The 22,394-nt window shown below is 49.4% G+C and overlaps 1 protein-coding gene across 1 annotated transcript in view; it reads left to right on the top strand.

Moving 5' to 3' along the window:
* Positions 1-22,394, top strand: part of VPS53 (VPS53 subunit of GARP complex) — a 139,494-nt gene that overhangs the window by 68,491 nt on the left and 48,609 nt on the right. Inside the window, exons 12-14 of the mRNA XM_013005825.3 lie at positions 673-774; positions 8,248-8,342; positions 19,704-19,946. Coding sequence (XP_012861279.3) covers positions 673-774; positions 8,248-8,342; positions 19,704-19,946 — 440 coding nt within the window. The remainder of the gene's footprint in view (positions 1-672; positions 775-8,247; positions 8,343-19,703; positions 19,947-22,394) is intronic.

Below are 22,394 nucleotides of genomic sequence, written 5' to 3'. Positions count from 1 at the left end.
AAAAAAAAAAAAAAAAAAAGATTGTTCAGCTTACATTCACTGAAACCATGTACTTACTTAGATGCTGTTCTGTGGCTCCAGCCCCAGTGCGCGGAGAACGCCTAGAGATCCGGGCGGCGTTAGCGTAATGCAGGAGGACCATGGTGTTGTGATGAGAGCCCCCGAGGAGAAACAATGTGTTCTCATCACCAAGCACGCATTTCAAATGGAGAACCTTCAGACTCTGGCTTCTTTGCCTGGCTCGGGGGTGAGGGTGGGGTCGGAAATCCCTGTAAACGTAAAACTAATTTTAGAAAACATTATCTCTTTGAAAGCACTGTGTCTAACCTCCAGTTATCTTTTTGGAGATTGCTGGTATTTTAGGGAGAGGAGATTGGTGGGAAAGGAAGATCAACCAAACAGATTTTTAAATTCGTTAATAACATTGGGTTCTTGACCACTGGCCCAGAGGCAGGCCTAGGGGTCAGGCTGTTGGATCCCTGGTTCCGAACCTGCTTGGTCCTTGGTAAATGTGGAAAGCAAGGCCGTTAGGCCACGTCGTGCACTGAAGTTACACGGTTTGTTGACAAGCAGTCAGTGATGGAAACAGGAGTTGTGTTGTTGAGCTAGCGGTTTTCCATCTGTTGCTTCATCTACCAGGGTTGATGATAACCTCTCCCGTCTTCTTAATAGGAAAAGCTCGAGTCTCCGCCCCCGTCCACCAATCCTTTCCTGGAAGATGAACCGGCAGCCGAGCTGGAGGAACTGGCGATGGAGAAAGGAAACTTAGAGCAAGTAAGTCCGGCTTTCATCACCACCTAATGCTTGCTTCAGAGAACCGTCCGCTTCTCCAAGGATGATGGATCCTTTGGTATTGACCGCATTCTGCTGAGGTTACAGCTCTGGTGGTCTTTCTAGAATGACCTGTTTTCTAAATGTCTAGAAAACAGAGAAGGAGCAGTTCTCTGACCCCACCACTCTGCTCCTGAAGTGCCTAACCACTGAAGCTAGCACCGTGCACAAGCATAGTTAGCCCATCTGGTGAGGCCTGCCTCATTCATCACCTCCTGATCTGGTCAGTTCACTTGTGGTCACTCTCTCATCTGGAGGGTGCCGATGGGACAGGTGGAAAGATCCCCCTTGAAGGCAGCAGCACCATCCCTGCAGAGAGGCCTCCCCTCCACTGTAAGCTGATCACTGGGCAGGCCTGGAATACCACAGCGACCAATGGCACGTGTGGAGAGGTCCTTTTAAGCACTCACACTTTAATTTCCTCCTGCTTTCTTTCGGTCCAACTCGAAATTTCCTCTCCCTGTAGCCTACAGAACGGCACTCTTGTTTCACTGCCATTTTATGACGAGCGAGGTTAGAGCAGTCAATCAGATCTTTTCCTTTCTGGATTAGCGATCCTCCTTTTTAATTTTCCACACTTGGACGCCGGCATTCCCGGCATTGTTGTGCTCCAGACACCACTGGAAAGGAGGCTGTCTGGGAAGAGCAGCTCTGCGAGACCCCCAGGCACACTCGGCAGCTGCTGGCTCTGCCCTCCTCCCGTCGGGTAGCCGTGTGCCCCGGCCGGGCTGTGGGCCCAGAGTTCCCGGGAGCAGTTCTGCAGTGATGCCATCGAGTGTGTCTGGTCCACTGATGGCATCGATGTCACGTTATGGACAGCTCACCGTTTCCCGGTGCTTTCTAGGGTCAAAGCCCTGTACCCTCCTTACGATTTCAGTTTCACGGTGCCCGCCTCTCACTTCATAGGTGAAGAAAGGACTGCTCAGCGAGGTTAAGTGCTGTGCGCAGGGGTGCCCAGCTCATAAACGGATGCCCTCGGCCAGTTTGCTGGGGGTGGAATGCCTTTCCCAGGGCTCTTTTTCGTTACACCCACCCGACGCCGCACTCAAGAGTGAGGGATCCAGAAGTGAAGGCCCCGAACAAAACGCAGTGACCAAACTGGAAGGACTATCTTGAGGTTACCTTGGGGAGCCCCTGTGGCCTTGTTGCTGCTACCCGCCAGGTCAGCAGTTGGAAACCCCCAGCCGCTGAGAGGGAGAAAGACTAGGCTTTTGCTCCTGTGAAGAGTGACAGTCTCTGGACCCACACGACGCTTCTGCCCTGTCCTAGAGGGTCGCTAAGAGTCGGAATCAATTCGATGGCAGGGAGTTTGAGTTTATGGGACTCCAGGTCCTTGGTTTAAACTCTCAGATTATTGGCTGGCGGAGAACCAAAGCCCCCTTCCGGCTACAGACGTGCAGGGTGCGGAGTCAGGCCACAGAGTGCACTCTGGTTCCAGCAGATTCGTGGGCTGGGAGTGCTGGACTCGTGACCTCAGCACAGTTCTTTTCTCTCGGCTCCCCTGGTTCCTTCACCCATGAAGATGAGCTAATGGCTTTCAAACTGCAGTCCTTGGGACCCCCATCCAGTGTGTCACTCGGGGTTTAGGAAGAGTCCTTAGGCCTAGGCCCCTCCCCACAGAGCTGTTTGCACTGGGATGCAGGTGCCTCGCTGGCACACTGGTGAAGAGCTTGGTTGCTAACTGCAAGGTCAGCTGTTCAAACCCCCAGTGGCTCCGTGGGAGAACGCTGTGCCAGTCTGCTCCATAAGGACTATCAGCACCGTGGGGCAGCTCTGTGCTGGCCTGTGCACAGGGTCGGGACGAGGTGGGATGGACTTGGTGGCTGTGTGCGGTGGGTATAGTGAACTGCTGATGAATTTCCTTTTAATTGAGGGGCTTCACGACTGTTTTAAAAAGATTCAAACCTCCTGGACTAGACGACAGCCACAGTTCCGTGACTGCCCACTGAGTAGTAAAACTTAGACTCCAGTGGCTAGTCCCTCCTTACATGCCACTCTGGCTCCTGTGGTGGCTTCACCAGCACTTGTCTTGCTTGTGCCTGATTAGTAGCCTCTCCAGGACCCCCCTCTCCCCAGCAGCTTAATGGCTCCTGGAGTTGGGAGCAGGAGCCCTGAGGGGCTCAGAGGAGGGACCCCTCAGGATGCTAGTGGTCAAGCCAGGGAGAGGGGGTCAGGAGAGTGGTCCCTGAGACACCTGACCCGTTGCACTGTCCACAGTCAACGCAGAGTGGCCTTCCAGTCGCCGCCAGTGAAGAGAGAGCGAACTTGAGAAGAAGAAGTCAGTTGTGAGGGCTTGGGCAGTTTCCAGGACTTTCCTGGTGGTGAGAAATGGCCCCTGAAAGGGGGAATGAGGGCGCTCCAAGTATAAAGGAAAGATGGAGAAGGAGTAAGGCATTTCTGGTTTAAAAATGTCCCTTTCTGGTGATCCGAGCAGTTAGATTTAATCTGTTTACATTGGATAGTAATAAAAGGAAATGCGACCAGCTGCAGACCTCCTTACTGTGACAACAGCAACCTTTTATTAGTCCATCAAACTCCAGGAGGAAATAGCTTAGCCAGCTGCAGCTTTTGGACCAAATTCACACACTCTGAGCTCCCGCCTGAGTGCTACTGCGAAATGACTTAGTCTGTTCAGTAAGCTGAGAATCAGCACGCCGGGGAGCTGGGCTGAGCAAAGGGAGACACGGGTTTGGATCGAGGTTCCAGCACCTACTCTCTAAACCTGGGCACATTCATAAAGCAGCTGCAGGCAGCAGGCAGCCCAGGAGGGGGAGAGAGGGAAATGCCAAGACATCCCGCCCACTGAGGGCCTCTTACCGTCCAGCTTCTGCTACAAGTGCTGCCTGAAGCCCTGAGAACTGCGGAGACAAGATGCAGGGCAGTGGCCGGGACATTTGTGGGCAGAGGCAGGGTGGAGTGGAACCTCCCTCTGACTGCCACATTTGGGGTGTTCTCCAGACTCCGTCACCCCCAGGGCCTTTGATCGGGAAGACTGATCAGGATGAGTTTGTTGGAATACTATGTACCCATATTTTTTAATCACCTAGAGCCCTTCCGGCTTATTTAGATTTTTATCCTGTGGCAATTTATATACATACATAGACATATGAAAACCTGAGTCACAAGAAACAGCTTAAGATAATCACAAAACATCCCCTTCACAGTCCAATTCGTCTTTAACTCGATATGCTGAAAGAATTACAGGCTTACAAGAGGGACAAAAATAGTGCAGAGTGGTCCCGGGGGCCTATCTCCCAGCTTCCCCTGAGGTGACGTCTCAAAAACAAACAAACAAACAGACAGACAGACAGACAGACAGACATTCTCGACTGCCATCGAGGCGGATCCAACTGGTAACACGCCTGGAGGGCCGGGAGGATGCCCTGTGGGTTTCCAAGGCTGTGACTCTTGACGGAGCAGAAAGCCTCCTCTCTCCCCCTTGGAGCAGCGAGCCGCCCAGCAGGTCACAGGTCACGACGGCTCCCCCAGGAGCAGTTCCTTGGGGCAACATCCAGCGTGAGGGCACTGCACTGTCAAACCCAGGAGGGGTCCGACCAGCCTGTTTCCTCAGGCCGGTGTGTGCTTTCCCGCACAGCCCCAGCCTCTGCACATAGAAGGGGGGCAGGCAGCTTTTCTTTCTCCCACAGGCTCCACTCCTCCCTCTGGGATTCTGGGCACCCACTCCCCGAGTCTTTTGTTATTCTCCACTTCCTTTTTTACAGCACTTCAAAGTTAGAGAAACATTGCAGCAGAATTGCAAAGAACTCCCCAATACCTTTCACCTAGTTCCACCATTTGTTACTGTTTCTGCTTCTCATAGCGCCACTTTATCATTCCCTCCCGCTCCTCCCCTCTCCCTCTCTCAGAACAATTTGTAAGTTGTGTCCCCTTATTCCTGAATACTTCAGGATGTATATCCTAAGAAGGGTATCCACTTGTAAATTAACATTGATATAGTACCATCTCATCCACAGTCTTGATTTAAGCTCTATCATAAGAAGGAGTTTCCAAAAATTCTAGGAAAAATTCCATTACCTTTTCATCCCATTTCCCCCACACTTTTTGTTCTCCCCTCCATATAACCCTTTTTAAAGCGATCAATCACATGTATTGTCAAGCACTGAAAAGGTACACATAAGTTACCCATTCACTGCCATTGAATTGATGTGGGCTCATAAAGCCAAATGCAAAATACACATGTGGCTTTAAGACATTACAGCATTCTATCACAGGTAAACTCCCATTCTAAGTGTTGGAAGTTATCCTGCAGAAGTACGAATATTCTTCAGAAAAAGGGGAAAATAATGTTTCGAAGAGAATGTTTATAGTCCTTGGGATCGATTCGTATGGTGTTTATGATTTGAACAAATAAAAGACTGGATATGATGACCCCCTTTTCCAAAGTGAAGGCAAGCGCGAGATTTCTAGAATTAAACAAACGAGATCACATGACGTTAGTCATTTAACAACCTCCTCACTGTGAAGAATGGAATGACGAGAAACAATGACTAACTTAGAAAATGTAGGACAAATGGGTTACCAAAACTATTGGGAGCCCACCCGTCATGTGCTCCACGGTGGCTCTGCCGTGCCGAACTAGGGGAAGCTCTGGAGAACTCCCAGGGCATCTGTGACTTAAGTGAACTGGGCTTGGGAGTCTCTGAGGCTCTTCGGAGTTTCAGCCGGAAGCCTGCCTCTTAAATGGCTTCTGGGTGATCGGAGAAAGCAGAGAGCCCAGACGCTAGTTATTCTTAGGGAGGGACCCGAGTTTGTAAAAAACAGGCCCAAAGAGTAGACAGGGAACTCTCTTAGAAGGTAAAAAAGGAGAGAGGGCTAAGTACGAAACTGAATGGTGGACACTTAATTTGGGGTGAGCACCAGTTTTGCAAACGCGTTTAGCCACTGCAGTAACTTATTTTAAACTGTCTAGGAAGGTGATTGCTTTGTCTGCTTGTCATTGGAGAGGAAGAGGTCAGCCTTTGCTGCGTTTATTCAGCCTAAGAGCAGAGGGCTCTTGGAGTGGTCCCGCCTGGTTCAGAAGAGAATGTGGAACAAGGATGCCCTTGCCAATGTCAGATGGATTGGGGCTGAAAGCAAAGGATGCAGGAGAGATGTTTCGTTGGCTATGCAGACAGTGGACTGCATGGCTCATAACACACTCTGGATGGCCTCGAGAAGAAGGGGGTTACAGGATAATTGACGGTGCTGTGCAGAACCTGTGCATGGATCAAGAGGCAGTGGTGCAACAGAATAAGGGAATACTGCCTGATTTTAAATCAGGAAAGTTGTGTGTCGGGCTTGTATCCTCTCACCATGCTTATTCAATTTGTACACGAAGCAAATTACCAGAGAAGTGGATTATATGAAGAAGAATTCAGAGGCTTATTAACAACCTGTGATCTGCTGATGACACAACTTTGGGTGATCGAAACAAGGATGACGTGAAGCACTTGCTGATGAAGATCAAGGTTCGTAGCTTTCAATATGGATCACAACTCAGTGTAAAGAAAACCAGAATCCTCCCACCTGAACCAATAGGTCACATCATGTCAATGGAAAAAAGATCGACGTTGCGAAGGATTGCAGTCTCCCTGGATCCACGATCAGTGAAGAGATCGAATGAAGCATAGGACTGGGTGAATCTTCCACATCAAGACTTGTTTTTAAAGTGTTGCACAGCAGGGGTGTTTCTAAGATAAGCCTGACTCCAGCCATGGTATTTTCAGCTACTTCCTGTGCATGTGAAAGTTGGACATTGAATAGGGAAGACCCATGAAGAATCGATGCCTCCCCATTATGGTCTTGCTGAAGCATGTTGAAAGTACCGTGGACTGCCAAAAGAACAAGCAAATCTGTCTTGGAAGAAGTACCGCCAGAGTGAGTGCTCCTTAGAGGCAAGACTTTGTCTTGCATACTTCGGACATTGACCATGAGAGCATGCTCTGGAGAAAGACGTCGTGCTTGGTGAAGCAGAGGAAGACCCTCGCCAAGATGGATTGGCACAGTGGCCGCAACATAAGCACAACTCTGAGGATGGCGGAGGACCAAGTGGTGTTTTGTTCTGTCATGCACAGGGTCCCGATGAGTCCGAACCACCCCGACAGCACCTGACATCAATACGGGCAGTTCACTGGGAAGAGTCATGTGCGTGCCAGTTTACCTCCATTGCGATCTTCCACCAACCTCAGTGAGGTCGTTATGGCTCAGAGCCCTTTGGCTGACCTCTGATGATAGGTAGAATTGAGATTATTAGGACTTGGATATAACACGCAGGAAGATACTTGTGTGTTTATTTTTTATTATTATTTTTTTACTTGCGTGCTTATTCTTTTTAAATGTTTTCAAAAGGAATTAAGTAGCGAATTTAACCATCAAGCCACATGCTTTCTAGAAGACTTCCATGTGAGTGGTTCCCACATATCAGACTGGAGGCTGATGCAGCTCCAGTTTTTCATTAATGTAAGAGAAAATGCAAAAAATAAAAACTCTGTGTGTCTACCTGTCAGTCTGTGTGTCGGAGGGGAGGGTGTACTTCACAAGTTCGCGAAACCCTCGATCTCTTCATTTCACGCTTCCACAGACTGAAGCCCCTCCCATCGGGTGTACGGCCACCACGTCTGTGATTGATAAGGGCTGCCACTAGGTTGCTTAGACATTGTTTGGAAGTAAAAATACCCTTTCTTTTCAGAACTTGTGAAGAGAAGAGGAAGTAGCACAGTAAGACAAGAGCAAGCCTGTGTTGATCCCCTGCCCCTTTTTTCTTTTTTACCCCCACTTGTCAGTGAAATACAAAAGTCTAGGAACCACGACAGGAAAGCCATGATGTGGTTGAAAGAGGTCTAGTTTGGGGAATGGAAAACTTCTCCCCTGTACTTTTTCATGAAGCCCTGGCTGTTGAGCTTCCTGGTCTTCCAACTCTTTCGGCGCACAACTGTAGTCATAATACCAATACCTACCTACAGTAAGGGCTCTTGTCAGGAGCAGATGAGATATTAGCTGGTGTCTAAGTACTTGGCCCGTGACAGCAGTCAGTAAGTGGAGGCTATCACAATGAGATAACTCGAAAGCACTTTGGAAATTGTAAAGCTATGTACAAATCCGTACAAGGTGCAGCCACTATCGAGGATTAAACATTTTACAACACCGGTCAGATGATGAGTAGCTTCCAAATGGAAAACCCACGTGCTGTCAGAGTAACAGTCAACCTTGCGCCCTTCCCAGCAAGTCAACACGCTAGCAGAACCGACCTGGGAGGAGGGGTCAGCAGCCAGGGTGGATTCCCAGCTTGACATTGAGTGGTTTCTTATCGGAATGTTTCTGGTGAACTTGGGAGGGATGTTTCTTTGAAACTGCTGGACATTTTCGCAATGATGTGTTCAAGTATAAGGTTTCTTTCTCCTTGATTTCTCTTTACAGCCAAAGAAGCCGAAAGCCCCCGACAATCCCTTCCACGGCATCGTCTCCAAGTGCTTCGAGCCTCACCTCTACGTGTATATCGAGTCCCAGGACAAGTGAGTGTGAAACACCCTGCTGGCCTCTGCTGGCATCCCTCTCTCTCCTGGTCGTGGCTGCGCCTCCTGTGGGTGCAGTCCCTTCCGGAGACTGATGGAGGGTCTCAGCATACCTGTGATGTTCCCCAGAACCCTATTGTATTAGTCTGGGTACTTTAGAGAAACAAATCCACAGCAACTCATGTATAAGAGAGTTTTATGTAAAGAAAGTGTGCATCACGAAAACATCCCAACCCAATGCTGCCCAAGCCCACAAGTCCAACATTAACCCATTAACCCAACACCAGTCCACAAAGTCCTCCACCTCACAAAACAGAGGCAATGATGCCGACTGCAGGAGGAAAGCTGAGTCAGTGAACGAATAAGCATCTCAGCACTAGCAGGGGTCTCCACACGGCTGCTCTAGCACCCAGGGCTGCATCGGGATAGGTCCATGTGGCTTCTCCTTGGGGATGTCTTGTAGGAAGTCAATCTTGCAAGCTGAAGCAGGGAACTACTAAGGCAGCTGTACCCTGGTGCGACCATCACAAAGCAAGAGACCCGAGAACTAGAAAGGCGAGGCTCACCACCCATTTATCATTCTGCCTTTCAATTAGCCCCATGTGTGATTATTGGCCAGGTTGGCACAATTAACTAACTCACCAGTGGAAGGATACTTTTATGTTGTTTGAATGTCATTCATTATATCTACAAATCACAGAAGCCCACGGGGGTGTTTATATAGTGGCATGCTGCCCCTCCAGAGGGCTATACAATGTCAGGTATTGGAGAAAATAACAAGAAAGCTTAATCTCAAGTGTATGTGTTTGCAAATATACTTTCCCCCCAAATTTTCATTTTAAGCCGTTGAGATTTACAGAGAGTTACAGTAATAGGCCCCAAAACTTGCCTTCTCCACGAGACTGTCAACCTCTCATAGAACCCAGTCAACAAAACCAGGAAGGAGCTGTTGTCCCATTAGCGGTCCAGGAACCAATCACGTGCTTCGTTGGTCTGTCTCTTTTCATCCTGAGCAACTCTGTCTTGACTCTGCCTTTCACGACCAGTTATTTTTGTATACTGTGCCCTCACCTGTGATATGTCTGATGTTTCCTCCTGGTTGGATTCACTTTTTACACCTTCAACTGGGTCCTTCTCAGCGCACCACAGTAGGAGCCCACCATGTTGATGTCCCGTGTGGTGAGCCTCACTGATCACTTGCTAAAGGTAGTCAGCGTGGGGGCTCCGCTGTAAAGTCACTTTTCTCATTATCATCCGTGACTCTCTGATGGGTGGGTACTGTGGGAATATTTGAATATTTTGTTTTTCCTCACACTTCTGCTCTGACTCACTAGAATTCTACTGTAACGAGGAGCCTTTCCATCGCCACCATTGGCGGACATTTTTCTTTACTAGCTTTCAAGGACAGGCTCATAGGCTCTTTGACAGCTTACAAATAGGCTTACAAAATAAACTCAAAGGCTCCAGACAGTTTCCACAGAGCAGCCCCCACAGTCAAGGTTCTCCCCCAGGATATCGGGCACATGCTTTAAGACCCCTCCCCATTGCCCGAGTACCTGTGAGAGACCCTGGCCTGCTGGAAGGCAGCTTTGGGGAGATGGGATTTCTGGGGCAGGCTCGATAGACTGGCCTGGCTCCACGAGGAGATGGATAGACTGAGGGCAACCTGAGAGGGGCTCAGCATCTGCGAGAGGGTTCCTGAGGGAGTTCTCTGGGCAAGTGTTTAGGCACTGGTGTTTAGTCCTTTTTCTGTTTTGTTTTCAATGCTTCATCATGGGTTAACCATTGTTATTTCCAAATGTGCTTAGGGATGAGCCTTCCATGTGAGGTAAGGTTTTGAGTCGAGTCACTGCATTCAAAGAGCCCTGGCAGTGCAGTGGTGCTGCAGGGGTTACTAACTGCAAGGTCAGCCGTGGGCAACCACGAGCTGCTCCTGGGGACGAAGACGGGGCTTTCTACTCCCGTAAAGAGTTCTAGTCTCAGGAGTCCCAGAGGCTGTTCCGCCCTGCCCTCTAGAGTCGCTATGAGTCAGCCTTGGCTCGAAGGCGGTGAGTATGAGCAGTATGGGATCCGATAAGGGAGACCTGGTGGGCTACACATTGGGCTGACAGCCACGTGGGCGGCTCAAATCCACCAGCCGCTCTGGGAGAAGGAACGGACTGTCTGCTCCCATAAAGATGGACAGTTTCAGAAATGGTTGCTATGAGTCAGAATTGACTTGATGGCAGTGGGTTTTGGTATGGGGATCTGATTTTTTTAAAGAGTCCTGGTGGCAGTGTGGGCTGGACATTGGGCTGCTAACCACAAGGTCCGTTGTTCAAACCCACTAGCTGCTCCCCAGGAGAGAGATGAGGTTGTCTGCACCTGGAAAGATCTGTGGTCTCAGAAACCCAAAACAGGGTCACTGTGAGTTGAAATAGACTCCACAGCGTTTTCTAAATGTGATTTTATAGATGGTCTCTCCTTTCCTCCCCTCCCGAGTACAAAAAAGCTTCATACCAAAATCCAGAAGATGAACTCAGTAAAAGAGCTTCCCCATGAACAAAACACCCTCTCCCCACCCTCCTCTAAGAGGAAAAGCACCACGGTTGCAGCAGCACTGCTTTGACGTCTCTGCCGTGTGAAGCCACCGTGCTCTGGTGCGCTTTACTCGGCTGTCTCCAGCAGGCGTTCTGTTTCTGGTCCACTCTGGAAGCCCCCTGTCTTCTTCCTCCAAAGAGCCTCCTCCCCAGGGGACTAGGAAGACCTGCTGGGCAGTGGGGAAAGGAGCCATGACTTGTCTTGTTGTACAGCGAGGGTCTTAGAGCAGCCCACTCGGATGGCTGTTTTCAGACAGCCCTTCTCTCTCAACCAAGATTCATAGTGTGGGTGTTTTAAAGAGTTTAAAACCGATCCAAGGTTTTAAAGCACATGTTTGGAATAATCAGGTCCTCCCCGCCAAACATACCTGTCTGAAGAATCATTTTTCTGAATTATTAGCATTCTGGTATCCATTCTCTCCCACACAAAGTGCACTCGTTGTTCATGATTCTCTGGGCAAAGAGCCAGCCCCGGCCCCCAGGGGCTGTGTGAAAAATGAAGCGCTGGCCGCTCGTCCTGCTGTCTGGCCTCCCCAGGATGTTTCCCGGTGCTGGGGCAGCGGAAGCTGCTTGTAGGAGAACTGCGTAGGCTGCGCTGTGCTGCTCCAGAATAAGCAGCAAAAGCCTCAAGTAGGAATTCGAGTTTCAAAAATCAGTTTCTCCATCCGTCAGAGGAGAGATGCGGGCCAAGCCATGCCCATAGGTGTGACTCAGCCTTTTCTGAGACGCAGATCCCTTTGAGAAATCTTTGAAAGCAAAGAAGTACACACTTACCCCACACACCCCCCGGTTTAAAGACCATCAAGGCTAAGGGAGGAACTCCGCTGGGGATTGATTCCATGGAGTGAATGCTTTTGCTGTCGCTCCGATGCAGAAAATCTTAAAGGAAGGACCATCGTAGATCATCCACAGGCTCCAGACAAAGACTGTGGGCCTGGATCCAGACAGACCTGGATTTGAATCAGTGCTGCCACTGACTGCCTCTCGCAGGTTCCTGAACCTTCTGAGCTTCTTTAGTCTTGGATTAAAAAGGAAGCGAGCCGTGTCCGCCTCACAGGGTTCGTGCCCGTGAGGATGAGATGTGAGGACAGCGCAGCACTTAGCACACAGGCGATAGGGCTCAACAACTGTGCCTGCTCGCTGTGTCATTGCGTTCCGTTCTCTCCTGTTTGGGTGGCTTTGTCAGTGTTGTCAGCTTGCAGATGGGCGGGGTTGGGGTCCCACCCAGGCTTTCCCCCAGCCCAGGGAAAGTTTGGGCCATACTGGACCCAGTCCCCAACCCAAGTGGCAGTCAGAAGACTGCAGAGCCCAGGAAGTGGGGAGGTCTCTCTTTGGCAAAGTGGGCTAAGGTGTCTTACCTAAGCTCAGTGTTTACGTTTGACTCAGTCTGCCCTTGTCTCTCATGAGTTTGCAGTTCTTGAAGGCTACGAGTTAGGCCCTTTCTTTCACAGCGTGTTTGTCAGCTGTCTCCCAGTGATTGATGGCTGCAGTAGGCTCCCAGCCTCAAACCGGCCCTACTCGTGATGTGACTTTGTTCCTTGTCAGACTTCTCAACTCCTAAGTGGTAACTGAGAGAGGAAGGAAAAACCCCAACAAACGACATTTAAAAACAACGTGTTCCTCACCTTTTACTTACCTGTTGTGCCAACCGTTGGTAATTCTTGCCCGGATCATTTTGTACCAAGATGCTTGCCAAATGGGGATTTTCTAATTTCATCCAATTTCTTACATTTATTTATTGACTGGCACGCTGGGAAAACTTTCTCTTCTCTCCTATTGATTTATATCACTGTGGACACACAGATTCAAGAGTGTGTATTTTATTCAAGAATATTCATTTATCATGAGCTATAATGATGCCTGTCTTTTTATCTTTTGGTTTGTTATGTTGGAATAAATTTAGACCTGCAGAAAAGTTTCCAACATGGTACAGTCAGTTTCCATTTTCCCTTCACCCAACTCCCCAATGTGCGTACCTTCCATAACCATGGTGAGAACGGCGCCCAGGACGGCGCGAGAACATTGGTGTAATGGCCCTGACTTCCTGCAGTGTGGGCCGCCTGTGAGACTTTCCACTTGGCCTTTCTCACTGCCAGGCTCTTCGTTACTCTTTTAATGCTCGCGTTCTCCCTTATTTGTCCACGGGGAGCGCCTTCCTTCAAGCCCACTCTTCCGATCTCTCTGGATGCTCCTGTCACCCTTGGATCACTTCCTTCCTGCCCAGCGCAACGAAAGACATCAGGCTTCTCTTGCACTGCCCGCCTCTAGCCATTTTCCACGGAGCCCTTGTTCCTTTGATGGGGTTGGGAGTGAGAAATCGCATTCTGGGCACTCGGAATGCTTGTAGCGACACGCGGGTCACTGCTTCTATGAACAGATGTCTGAGTTTATGAGGGTTGGCCCAAAATGCTTGGACAAATGGAACTCCGAGCCTTCCCAGGAGCGTTTAGAAGCCCCTTGTGCATGCACGCTTACATAAAAACAGATCGTTGTTGTGGCTAGGTGCTGTTGGGTCCGTTCCGACTCATAGCAACCCTGTACCACAGAAGGAAACGCTGCCCAGTCCTGTACCATCCTCACAATTACTATGTTTGAGCCCATTGTTCATATGTATGTGTGTGTGTACATCACACACACATACATCTGTACCTGTTTTTATATCAAACCCCTGGCTATACGCTGTTATGTCAAATTCTAATCCAATACCACAGGGCTTATTTTAGCTTCCCCTTTTCCATGTTTATCACTACCTTCTAACAAGGAGAAACTTGGTTCTCATTATCCTCCGTATACGAGTGCTTACTTACTTGCTTTGTTTACGTGTAGGTAACAATCTCCCTTTTGTGCTGGGGCCAAGCCTCAGGTCTCTAATCCCTCTGGGCACCAGACCAAAACTAAACTCGCTGCCACAGAGTCGATGCTGGCGCATAGCAGCCCTCCAGGACAGGGTAGAGCTGCCCTGTAAGTTGCTGAGACTAGCTCTCTACTGGAGTAGAAAGCCCCGTCTTTCTCCTGAGGAGCAGCTGGTGGCTTTGAACTGCTGATCTTACGGTTAGCAGCCAACAGGTAACCACTGTGCCACACATGAGCGCTAAATTCTTGGTTCCCATTGAAGGGGCAGGAAAGGGTGCAGATGCATTTCAGTTTCCAAGGTGAAGAAGCCCTGGAACTCTCTGGTGGCCATAAGCTGCTTTGTGCATGGTCACTTCCCTTCCACACATTTTCTGACTTCTATCTTCCTCTCCTCGTGCCGCCATTACTTTCCTATATTGTTTACACGCGCGCTGGCACGAGTTGTGATTTACACGAGTAAATCCATCAGGAGAAATGGCTTTGGTCAGTTCAGACAGTGCTTGTATGTGTGTAAGCTGGGTCTGCAGTGTGACCTTTCCTTCTACTGATCCTGCACTACAATAGGTTTTGCTCCCATGACATTTTACTTCCCCAGGGCATTGCCATCAGTGGTCCCTGCTCTGGCCTGAAATGCTTCTACAGCCCTTGGGCTCTGAGCTCAGGCTTCAGGAGAAATCATTCACCTCCACGACTTGTTTCCTGTAGCTGCTGAGAGAATGAGGAGGAGCCACCAGCATCATATTTCAAACCAAAGCGTGCGGTCGTGGGGAGAGAGCTTGACCTTTGGAATCTGACAGACTCAAGTTCAAATTCAGCTCCAATAAATTCTGTGACCTGCGGCAAGTTAAACACTTTTTCTCAGCCTCGGTTTCTACAAAATAGGGCTAGCCGTGTCTTCCACTTAGAGCTATTGTGAGGACGAAACGGGATTGTATTTCTAATGCCCCCAAGAATAGTGCCTGGTTGTAGACCTAGTGGGAGAAATAAACCAAAAAATGAAAAATAGAAGATTGTGATAGTTTTAAGGAAAAAGACATCAAACCAGCGGCCAACCTTTTCTCATTTTCCCTCTTCCACCTCAGCCAGGCCCTCTTCTCCTTCCCTGCCGGTCTGCCTCCCACACCAGACTGCTCACTCCTGACTCGCACCTTCACCGAACCGTCTCTGCACTTCCTCGGTTCCCATGATTTACACCATGCCGCCATGTTGTAGGGACTGAGTGGCTGTCTTGGCATCTAAAGGTTATTATAAGCTTGTAGGTCCTATCTCCCCCTCGAAATCAAAAGCTTCTACTAGGCATTTTTACCTTCTATAGTATGTAGATCATGACCTGACCCTTGATAAGCTTTTAGTGCCTTCTTGTGATTTCAGGCACAGGTCATTAGGACCATATAGCTCCTCTGGTCTTAGAAGGAGGTTTCACCAACATTGAGGGTAGGGTTTGGTACCTGGCAGAAATGACCACCTTTGCCTCTTTTCACGTTAAGCTCATTTCTGTCTCATACAGGTACGCCCGCTCCCTGTTTTTTGAAAGTTCACTGTACACCACTTGTCTTTCAATAATAACAACAAGAAGAACAAACAACTAAACCAAATTCAGTGCCAACGAGCCTATTCCAACTCATAGCGACCCTATTAGACCCGGTTGGACTGCGCCTGTGGGCTTGCGAGACTGTGATTCATTATGAGCATAGAGAGCCTCTACTCTCTGCTATGGAGGGGCTGGCGGTTTTGAACTGCGGACCTTGTAAAATGTTGGTTTCTCCTTGTCTTAAGGTTTTGTAAGGGGCAGAAGCATCCTGTAAGGAGTAGAAACTATAGGAAGGGAGAGGTACCTTGACTGGTTCTTTTCTCATCTGCTCCAGAGAATACTATCAACAGTAACCTGGTAGCAATGAATAAATCATTGGCCTTGCAAAAAAAAAAAAAAAATTTTTTTAAGCTGCCTGGTAGATGTTCTCCAAAACATGGAAGAATTTTAGAGTATTCTTTTTCAAAGTTGAAATTTTCCTTCTGTTCTGCAGTCATAACTCATTTATAATCTTACTCACCCAGTGGGTGCTGGAATAAGAAATCCGTGAGTAAGTCCTGCCTCCAGCCTCTCGGGGAATAGATGGGTGATGGAAGTGAAAACCCTTCAGTGCTCTGGCTCTGTTTCAGCCACAGCCTGAGTGGTTTGCAGATGAGAATATCTCACGTATACACTCAAGTGGTGCTCTCCCCCACCATACCAGCCCCTGCCCATCTCTGCCTTCCACTCCTCGACCCCCGTGCCCTAGGAGCAGAATGTGTGGGTTGGTCCGATGAGTAGGTATGGAATGGGGACATGGAGATGAGCCTCACACAGATGCATGGAGGGCGGGCCTTTGGCAAACACAGTGTCCCTGCTCTGAGGGGCGGATGACAATGGACGCGGGAGAGGTCTGCGCCTGCAGCTTCCACCTTTTGCACAGCTTCGCTTGATCAGAGGTGACCGGCAGGAGTCTGAAATCTCATGGAGGATCAGTGAAAAAACATCACTTGCTGGCTAGTCCAGAATGGACCTTCCTGCATATTTGGCACATACGTGGTGTGTTGTGGTTGTTCGTGCCGTCACGTCCGTTCTCATGCACAGGACCCCGGGCACATCCGCAGGAAAGCTTGCCTGGCCTGTGCCCGCCTCCCTGGGGTATGTTTGAGCCTGGGCTTGCAGCACCGTGTCAGTCCATCTCACTGAGGGGCTTCTTCCACCTTCACTGCCCTTCTGCTTTACCAAGCAGCGTCCTCCTCTCTGGTCCCTTTGTTGAGAGCACGTATGTGTTCCTCACGGCCAAGGGAAGTGCTAAACCAGACAGTGTGTGTTCACGGTGAGGGCCAGGAGTTGCTCAGGTGGATGGGGGTAGAGGTGGAGGGGAGGCACCCACGCAGGGCACGGGCGGAGGAGCCCAGGAGCAGTGTGGAGGCTAGGTGGGAGAGCCAGGGAGCAGTGAGGGGAAGAGGCGGTGCAGAGTGAGAGTGGTGACCAGGGAGCTTTCCGGGGTCAGTACTGAGGCCCTTCCTGCTTCCTGCCCATCCCCGCAGACAAAGGACCTGGAGTAGGCCTGCAGTTCCGAGGGCAGACTCGCACATCTGGTTATAATCAACTTTCCATAACAAATGCTCTTGAGTAAAATGTCAAGTTACTCCTCATCCTGCTAATTGATGCTGTGTGTGGTTCTTGCCTTTTTCTTCCTGACTGTTATATAAATACATTTTAATAGCACAGCTGGGGTCCTATAGCCTCAGACAGGAGCCTCAAAGATGCAAAATGTCAGGCGTGATGGGGACTCCTCCCATTTCTCATGCAGCGCAACTGTTGAGAGGACAGCGAGGAGGGCGGCTAGATTTTACCAGTGCTGACTCACCAGGCAGAGGCAACGTCCATGATGTCTGAATGGGAGAGGGGAGGACCACTGTAGCCATCATCATGCCTGTGAACTGGGCAAGCCTGGAGCTGCCTAGACCTTCTCTTTCCCAAAGACTTTTTACACCTTTGGCAAAAACAGCAACAAAGACCGACTCCATTAAAGGAGAAGGAAAGTGCTAGATTCTCTCTTTCCACTTGCTCCCTGTCTAGCGGACACATTTAGGTTCACGATACCTATAACCCTTTTGTGTTTTCAGAAGTAGTATGGGAGCCCTGGTGCTTAGTGGTTACAGGTTGGGCTGCTAACTGCAAGGTCAGCTATTCCAAACCATCAGCCACTCTGCAGGAGAAAGATGGGGCTTTCTACTTCCGTAAAGATTGTCAGTCTCCGAAACTCACGGGGGCAGTTCTGCCCTGTCCTGTAGGGTCGTTACGAGCCAGGACGGACTTGCTGGCAGTGAGTGTGGCCTGGTTTTGGGATAGCAAGGTGGTGAAGAACGTGCAGTTGAGAGCCAGCCTGCTTGGTTTTCAGTCCGGCTCCTCCACTTCCTTGTTGTATGACCTTTGACAAAGTGCTTAGCTTTTCTGGACCTGGCTTTTTGCAAGTGAGAATAATAATAATACTTACTTCAAAAACAAACAAACAAACCCTACTTCTCATTTAGGTCTGTCGGTTTGTCAGACTGTGATGGCTTGTATTGCTGTGGTACTGAAAACGATGTCACTGGTATTTCAAATATGAGGAGGGTCGCCCAAAGTGAACAGGTGTCAGCAGAGCGTCCAGACCAAGCACAGACGACAGAGAAGGACCAGGCTGCCCGCTTCCGAGGAGTGAGCCACTGAAGACTATGGAGAGCATGGCAGCCGTGGCGGCTACGGAAAACCCAGTGGAAGCAGGAGAGCACCGCCAGAGATAGCGCAGGAAATGAGCCGCGTGTGGCCGAGGGAGACCTGCCCGCAGCTCCGACACAGCCACAGCTTCACGGAGGTCTAGGGTCCTCGTTTCAGGGGACAAGAGAGACCCCAGTCTCAAATAACTGAGACTATTTATGAAGTCTTAAGTGAGACAAAGACGCGCAGAAAGACGTGGACACATCATCCAGATGAGGGAGGCCCTTAGCAGGAGGTCAAGGTGGCATCCGAGGATTCACAGTTGGGTCCCTAGTTAAATATGTATGAACAAAGCACCTGTCACAAATTCATGATTGGTGACAGATCAATGCAGCACAGTTACAGATATGACTTCTGAAGCTGGGACAGGGCCATGACTGGAACACGCACGGTATGTTCAATAGCAGGGGCTACACGATTGGTCCTGGAGACCAACGCAGTCAGGGCGAGACTGACAGACTTACTCATGACTCATGACTGTTGGACCCCTGCATTGTTCCCAGTCAGTTGTAGATCTCCATCAAGGACACACTCGGGCGAATCCCTGAGAGAGACTGCCCTCCCTGGCTGGGGAGAGGTGGAGGGCATCCATTTCCCAAGGCACTCTGCCTGAGCGCGAGATTGTCTACAGCCGTGGTTAAAGACCAGAAAGAATTCAGCGGGGCTTACTCTATGTGGAAACCCTGCAAATGGACTTTGGGCTGCCACTGCGTCCCATAACCGTTTGCAAACCCAGTGCTTCGATTTTAAGCTCTAATATAATATGTTGCTCTCCAAGCACTGACACAGTACCTGGGATGCGGTTAAGTGTTCAGAAAATGACCGCTCTCGTTCCTATTAAGGGAAGTGGCATGGATGTGGTAATAGGACCAATGTACTTATTTAGACAAATGGTAAATTCTAGACTTAACTCTGCCACTAAATTTTGTGACAACTATTTGAGGGGTCAGTGATACCTTGTCTCCTTCACAGTGGCCTGGGATCAAATGTAATTGTGTAATGCTTTGTATTACATAATACATTCATAATATAGAAATTGAAATATGTGAATGTGTACTAACTTCACTGTCATCGAGTTGATGGCGACTCATAGTGACCTTATAGGACAGAGTAGAACTGCCCCCTGGGAATTTCTGAGACTAAATTTTTATTGGAGTAGAAAGCCTAGTCTTTCTCCCTCAGAACGGCTGATGGTTTCAAACTGGTGACCTTGTGGATTGAAGGTGGATCCATAACCACTGTACTACCAGGGCTCCTTTCACTGCCATCTAGTTGATTCCAACTCATAGTGACCCCATAGGACAGAGTAGAACTGCCCCTGTGGGTTTCCAACGGTGTAAACCTTTACAGACATAGAAAGCCTCATCTTTCTTCCAAGGAGAGACTGGTGGATTTGAACTGCTGACGTTGCAGTTGGCAGCCCAACGAGTAACCCTAGCATATATAAATGTGAAATGCCAATTTTCATTCCTGCTGTTACTGTAGGAGGAGTGGTGATGGGTGCCGGTCATGATATTGGTAACATTGGGTCCAACTTTAAATTAAAAAATAATAATTAGAAATTATCGACTATGGCAATGTTTGCATGCCGTGCAAACAAGCACCTTGACTTTGTGTTTTTGAATTCATATTTTTCTGTTTTCTTCCCCCTAGAAACCTTGGCGAGCTGATAGACCGCTTTGTGGCTGATTTCAAAACCCAGGGGCTCCCGAAGCCCAACACCGACGAAGGTGGGGCTGTGCTCCCCAGCTGCGCCGACCTCTTTGTCTACTACAAGAAGTGCATGGTGCAGTGCTCCCAGCTCAGCACTGGGGAACCAATGATCGCGCTGACCACCATTTTCCAGAAGTACCTCCGGGAATACGCCTGGAAAATCCTCTCTGGCAACCTGCCCAAGTGAGTCCCGTTCTTGGTGCTCTGAGTGGTGACGGAAGAGTCTGTAAGGAGAGCCACTATGAAGTGTTTACTGAACTGCTAAGAGCATCTGGGAGGAAAACACCCTTCATTGAATTCCTAAGAGTCCAAACCGATTTCCTCTCTCTGGGACCCCACAGCTGCGGGAGTGCATTCGAGGACCTAGCCGTGGGAGTCAGTCCCATTCTGTGTGCATTTAATTTATGTGACTCAACTCAAGGGACGTGGCGCAATCAGAAGAAAAGCAGGGGCTGTTGGAAATAGCTAGTCAATAGCCTGGGCCATTTCATTCAAGCCATTCCGTGAGCACCTGCCCTGGGGTGCCATTTAGATGGGAGGCACCAAGATGCTTTCCCTCCTGTCAGCTTCGGTTCCAGAGCCTCTCTGCTGCTGTGTGCCCCTTACTGTGCTGATGGTGGAAAAGTTGCGGTGGGGAGGTGGGAAGAGGGATGCCCAGCACAGCTCCTAATCACAGGGGCTTTGGGGCATGTGATATTATTATTTGAAAGCAGGTCCTCTGACTAGGGCTGTATGGCGATTTGGGCTTAAAAGTCATAATGTTGTCTTTACAATTCACCTCTGGCAAGCTCAGCAGTGCGGAGGCCCTTCCTCTCTTCAGCACTGACCTGTCTCTTGTGGCGGCTTCCCAGAACACTGAGGGGAAGAAGATAAAGCCCCGCTCTGACAGGGACTTCAGATGATGGCCGTGCTTTACAACGAGACGTTCTTTGACGATGATGCAAACTCACCAGTCATTTTGAATGCCTTTAGTCCTGCTTGTCAAAATAACACAAGTCCATTATAGCTTAGAAAACACCAACCCTCACGGGAAACCCAAACCAAAGCACTTACCTCTCCCTTTCCTCCCCGCAGTGCTCATTTCCCTACGTTTGGTATATGCTGCTGTGTCCATTTGGGACAGAATTGGGCCTGTAACTGCTGGTGCTTTACCCGCTGCTGCTCTCCTTCAGCCTCGGCACTTTCCCAGGAGGGTGGTCCGGGTCTTAGCAGGAAGCAAATGGCATACCCAGCTGGGATTTGGGTAGCAACGGGATTACTCACACACGGGAGGCAGTGTGAAGGGAGCTGTCAGAGGGTGCTGAAGTATCCCATCTTGGAGGCAGAAGGACTGCCCACTACTCCGATTTCTCTTTCTTCACCTCGCTGACTTCCTGCAGGGTTCTCCCATTGACCAAGCCAACAGCAAGTCAGAGCAAGAGAGCCTGCTGACAGTAGTGTAGGAGTCAGCCTTCAGCACCCTGGGAAAGGGGGAGAAGAGCAGAGGAGGATCGGGAAGGCAGATTAGAGGTGAACCCACCGCCACCCTGTCCATTCCAACTCATAGTGACCCTACTAGGAAGAGAGTTTTACTCTATAAAACTTCTGAACCAGGATAGGAGCACAGTCTCATCTTTCTTCCTTGGAGTGACTGGGGGGCTTGAACGACAGGCCTTACATTCATCAGCCCATTGCATAACCCACTCTATCACCAGGGCTGTTAGAAAGAGCATCTAAAACCACTGCCATTACGTCGGTTCCAGTTCATAGCAGCCTTATGTACGGTCGCCAAGCCTATACATGCGTACAGGAATAAACAGCCTTATTTTTCTTCTGTGGATATATTAATGGACTTGAACTACCAGCCTTATATTAGCAGTCCAACATTAAACTCACTGAGCCACCAGGGCTCCTTAGATCGAGGCTCGCTAACATTAACATCAATAACCATGGTAACACAACATACAGAAGAAGTACCTCCATGTACTTAATCCTTCTCTTAAAATTGACCCTTTAGACTCGGCTCATTTACTTTAGTATTTTACAACCTTGATAAGTATCTTTGAGCAGAAATAGAACTACTAGATCAAAGAACGTGACCTCTTTTTAAAGCTTTTGAAACACTGCCAAAACTCACTCCAGAGAGGAGGTACTGTTTGGTACCCCTTAGTAGGAGCCCTTGTGGCCAACAGTTCAAGGGTTTGGCTTCTGAGAGGTTGTCAGTTCAAACCCACCCACGACTTCATGGGAGAATGATGAGGCAGCCCGCTTCCGTGAGGTTTCACAGCCTTAGATTCTCATGGGACAATTCTACTCTGGCCTAGAGGATCACTGTGAGTTGCAATTGATAATGGCCATGAGTCTTTTTATGGTGGCTTTGTAAGTCAGTGTGAGGAGCCCCAAACCTGGCAGTTGGAAGCCATCAGCCACTCTAGGGGATAAAAGACCTGGGAGGCCACTCCCATAAAGATGACAGCCCGGGAACCCCCACTGGGCCGTTCTGCACGGCCCTCAGGAGTCACTGTGGATCCATGTCGGCTCAACGACACACAGTGACAGCGAGGCACAGAGAGAGAGCTCTCGGTTCCTCCCACCCTTATGAGTGCTGGAAATGGGAGTCGTTTCAAATCCTTGGTTACCGGTATAAGTAGA

This window comes from Echinops telfairi, unplaced genomic scaffold, assembly GCF_000313985.2.
Source record: "Echinops telfairi isolate 266 unplaced genomic scaffold, ASM31398v2 ScPeMD7_7458;HRSCAF=8496, whole genome shotgun sequence".
Classification (NCBI taxonomy): domain Eukaryota; kingdom Metazoa; phylum Chordata; class Mammalia; order Afrosoricida; family Tenrecidae; genus Echinops; species Echinops telfairi.
Note: the sequence above shows the minus strand (reverse complement) of the source record. Positions and strands in the feature narration are given on the sequence as shown.